Source organism: Euprymna scolopes, chromosome 2, assembly GCF_053919585.1.
Source record: "Euprymna scolopes isolate OS-2025 chromosome 2, ASM5391958v1, whole genome shotgun sequence".
In the NCBI taxonomy this organism is placed as follows: domain Eukaryota; kingdom Metazoa; phylum Mollusca; class Cephalopoda; order Sepiida; family Sepiolidae; genus Euprymna; species Euprymna scolopes.
In genome coordinates, this window is record NC_136483.1 from 49,129,445 (window position 1) to 49,134,715 (window position 5,271).

The window sequence follows — 5,271 nt, forward strand, 5'->3', positions numbered from 1 at the left end:
GTTTGACTTGTTGCTGGCTATCTAGCTCTTGCTTGTTGCTGGATGTCAACATTTTGAACCGAGAGAGAGATTTAGCTGTCGTACAAAGCTAAAACTCTGTAACATCATCTTTGTATAGATACTCCCTCAGGCATTTGCTTATTATAAAAAATAAAAAAAAAAGTCCTGTGGCGATAAAAAAAAAAAAAAGCTGTGACGGGTGTACGCCTGTAATGCTGGATGCATGTAACAATTCATCTGCCATCATAATATGTATCAATGTATGTATATGTGTACGTATATTTATATATGTGTGTGTGTACATTTATATATGTACAAGTGAGTTTATATGTATGTATATCTATGTGTATATGTATGTATATGTGTCTATGTGTATATATGTTTGTGTGTGTACATATATACATTTATATATGTTTGTATGCATGTATGTGTGTATGTATGCAGGTGTGTATGTATATGTATGTGTATGTGTGCTTGTATGTGTGTATGTGTATGAATGCATATATATGGATGTGTATATATATGTAGGTAAGTGTATGTATACATATGTGCATGTATGTACGTATATGTATGTGGAAGTGTATGTATGTTTATATGTGGATGTATGAATGTGGGTATGTATATGTATGTTTGTGTATTGGGTATATATGAGCGTATGCTTATAGATATGTATGTATGCATGTATATATTTATATGTATGTATACCAATGACCGTCTTGTTTATGTTTGCATGTGTGTGTATGTATATGTAGGTGTGAGTATTGTGTATTGTGTATGTACGCATGTATATATGTGTGTGATATGTGTACATATGTATGTGTGCGTGCGTGTATATATATGTATGTATAACAATGACCGTCTTTAATGTCATGTCTGCTTGAGCATGTGAATTCGCTGGCAGGACTATATGTCATTTTCGGGCTCATGAACTTTCAGTGCCTGAGGGAGTGGCACTCGTCTGACAAGACGTTGCAATCATCATGTACATATTAATATATAAATTAATAAAAAGTAGCGTTTCGTTTCTGTCTTAAACGGTTGAATTTAGAAACGACGTTTTCATTCTTTTCCGAACGAGAAATAGCCGTTGATTTACAAATGAGCATCATAGCGTTTCTCCTCATAACGTCTTTGAATTCTTGTTCTCTCTTGGAATAAATAATATCGTTAGAATTCAAAAGATTTGACAGTTCTCATTTTTATTTACTGTTTAATTTTTAATTTTTCGTTTATATGTGTATATGTACTGTGTGCATGTGTGTATGTGCGTACTTATATGTGTATATATTTAAAACTGACATGGCACCTTCTCATTGGCTAAACCTCCTTCTCCTCCTCTTCCTCCTCCTCCTCCTACTCTTCCTTCCTTTCTTTTCCATTCCCCTTTTCCCCGTGCATGCTCATACTTTCACTACACCGATGAAGACTGAAGGATCGGTTGAAATTTATGTACATGTAAAAAAAGTTTCTAAATTTTTTTTCATAATATTATTTTGTATTCCTGCACGTCACCAATTGAAAACGAATAAAGAAAAGTTATAAGCTTTTATACTTTTCGCATTCCTTTTTATACATTTCCACATACAACATGGCAAAACCTCAGGACTATGACGTACAATAATAAAAACTGGCCCTCAGTCCCCAGCAGTTCTCAAGCCACCATTTCCAGCAGCAAATGGCATAGCAACAGAACAGAGGGTGCTAAAAATCTCTGGGTTCAAACAGGCTGCCATTGGAAATTGAGCATCGGAATGTACACCATGAGGTCAATGTCTACTGACGTTAGAGTCACCGAATTAGAGGATGAACTACAAAAGATCAAATTTGATGTTATAGAAGTATGTGAAACCAGACACAAGAATGGAGGACGTCTCATCTTTAACGGTGGACACCACTTATACTATAAGGGTGGGAACACTTCCTACAATGGGGTCGGTTTTGTGGTCAACAAGAATATTGCAGGAAACATCACAAACTTCAATAGTGTTTCAGACAGAGTGGCACAGCTCACTATCAGGATCAACAAGGGATACCGCATTACCGTTATCCAGGTTTACCTTCTAACAGCAGGCCGTACAGATGAAGAGGTGGAGATGGTCTATGAAGATGCCAATAAACTTCTTTTTACCAGCAAACATCATTCTCATGGGAGATTTCCATGCCAAGGTTGGAATAGGAAATAAATTTGAATCAAGTACTGATCTGTACAGTTATGGAACAAGAGACAGCATAGGTGACACCCTCCTTGGTAAACAGTTAAAGAGCATGAACATGTTCAAAACAAACAAACAAACAGACAGACAAACAAACAAACAGGCCACACACTGTGACTGATGTTTCTGCCATAAACAATTTAAACACAGGAAGTGACCACCGAATGATAAGAATGTCTTTTATCATAGACACCAAGCTTAAGAGGACAAAGCGTATCAAGCGACACAAGAGACTTGTCTACGAGACTCAGAGTCTAGCAGACAAGTCATCACAGTTCCAGCTGCTACTATCCAACAGATTTGAGTCGCTAGCAACATCAGAAGATCCAAACATTGACTACAACAAAGTGATATCAGAGATCAGCTGGGCCGCACTGGAAACAGCTGGTCAATACAAACCACAGAAACCAGACAAACTGTCTACAATTACAAAACAGCTGGGAGAGAAAGAACAACAGATGAAAACAGGTGGTACAAATGTACAGCACATCGAGTGCATCATTGAGATATGCAAAACTGAGACGCAGAGTGACTGACACTATATATATATATATATATATATATATATATATATATATATATAGAGAGAGAGAGAGAGAGAGATATATATATGATAATTTGAGCATATTTTATTAGTTTGATAATATAGGTTCTTTTTAACAAATTGTCATAGAATTTTAACCATTGAATAATATTATAATCTGAAAGCCTGCAAATTTTTATGTAGTTTCGGCCCATAGCACCAAAGATATGAGCATTTCAATATTCAATTTGGTGATGTGTATAGATATATCCATATATAGATATACCCCTTTTGGGGGCAATTTTATAAGTTCGAAATCTTGGCAACTACTGATCAGAACTTAATAAATTAAGGCTTGTTGGAAGGCTAATGGCCTGAATTGTGTAGTGAGCTATGTGATATTATCCCTTAAGGTCGGACATTACTGTTTCAAGAAGTGGGGGATCACTTTTCTATATTAATTAATTAAACGTAAAATGAGCACCTATTTTATCGTCACCTTGGCTATGAAGCGGATGTTCATTTTATGTTAAAAAAATGTAGAAAAGTGATCCCCACTTTATAATTTCTTCATATCTTGAAAACTATTCATTTCCTGGGATTTTTATTATTATTTTCGTTTTCAGCACCCTCAAAAACCTATAACAGTGGTAATTTTAAAGGATTTTTCGTAGGTGGCAATATACTGTACCTTTACCAATACTTCAATATAGTCATTTGTTTTCCTAGTTTTTGCATATGAATTACGAAATATCTTATATTTCCCCAAAACTTCTCGCCTTGATAGTACTCAAAAAACTTCAACCTGAACTAGCGCCCATACTTACAAAACTGTTTAAACGTTGTCTTAAGCAGAATAGTTTCCCATCTCCCTGGAAAATTTCATCAGTATGCCCTGTATTTAAGAATTCAGGTGATCGCTCATCCCCCTCTCAGTACAGGCCAATAAGTCTCCTGTGCGTCATGAGTAAGTTGCTGGAATCTGTGTTAAATACAGAAGTAATCAACCATCTCAACAAAAATAACCTTCTTAGTGACACTCAATATGGTTTCCGTTCTGCTAGATCTACAGCAGATGTGCTTACAGTTATATCTCATAGGATTAGCAAATCTCTCGACAGAGGCAACCTTTCTAGGGCAATTGCTCTTGACATATCAAAGGCCTTTGATAGGGTATGGCATAAAGGTTTACTTCATAAGATCTCTAGCTATGGTATTGCTGGAAATGTCTTCTCAATTATTAAATCATTTCTTTCTGATAGGTTCATAAGAGTAGTAGTTGAGGGACAAAAATCAGAAGCTCACAGTATTAATGCCGGTGTCCCTCAGGGGTCCATCCTGGGCCCAACTCTTTTCCTGATCTACATTAATGATCTTCCAAATCACATCCTTACATCATTTGTAGACATTTTTGCTGACGACACTACCATTTATGGTAGCACATCTAAGACAGTAAACGACCAAGTTCTCTCCAATTCTCTCTCCTCTGATCTTGAGCACGTAGTACAATGGGGTAAGGAGTAGCTGGTTACTTTTAATGCATCTAAAACCAAGCTTCTATCTTTACATGTCTTTTTAAAAACATTTACATAACCTTTTTATTTTTATTTATATATCTGTTTAAGCTTTTTTTTTTGTCAGTGTACTAGAAGGAATTCAGTTGATTACAACCCTTTCTGCGTGTTCTTTACATTACAATAGTATAATCCTGAATCTGACGACACAATACTACACGGTTCAATACTGTAAAACTGAAACGAAACTGTTCTGCTTGAACAGGGCGCCATTTTCTTCTTATTCATATTTATATCGATTCTTTATTTTAAACAACTAAAGTAATTACGTGTTTACTTTTTTAATATCCCATTTTGCTGTTTCGGATTATTTTACTAAAATAAGTAAAGCTTCATTATTTTTCAAAACTGTTTTTGTTTCTTTATTTTTCGATATTTCGTCGATATTATTTAGTAAGAGTGTTTAGCAGAAAAACCAAAACACGACTACCCGAAAAAATAAATATACAAGAAATAAATATTACCATAGTCAATAAAAGTTCAGTTCATGTTTTTTTTGTTGTTTTGAAATAGTTTTTAATGCTCTTTACTTGAAATAATTTCAGCGAACCGAAATTAAAACGAAATTTGAGGCGATAACTTCTTAAATGAATTTTTATATAAACTATACATGCCATAATCGAATATTCCTCAAGCACAAAATAACGGAAAACATTAAAATATGTTTATAAATATTCCTTACGTTGACGGAACTCTCTTAAATTGTTAACACAGAATGCTCAGGTGCCCCTCATTCAAATTGAAAACGGAGCTTTCCATTTCAAAGTCGCTACCATTTTGATTTTTTTTAAACCGGTTCGTGAATTAAAAAAAAAAAGTTTTACAAACTGCTTAAAAATACAAACCAATGAACTTTTCTACCATAAAAGTAACTTTTATTGACTATGGTAACATTTATTTCTTGTATATTTATATTATTATATTTATATAACATTTCCTCTTTGTAAGGAAACATCATTTT

General features: G+C 34.4%; 1 protein-coding gene across 1 annotated transcript; it reads left to right on the forward strand.

The window, feature by feature from the left end:
- The first annotated feature begins 1,607 nt into the window (after positions 1–1,607).
- On the forward strand, positions 1,608–2,183 carry LOC145303610 (protein CFDP2-like). The gene has a single exon (XM_080145178.1). It carries the CDS (start codon positions 1,608–1,610, stop codon positions 2,181–2,183), a length of 576 nt encoding a protein of 191 aa, XP_080001304.1.
- Positions 2,184–5,271: the final 3,088 nt, after the last annotated feature.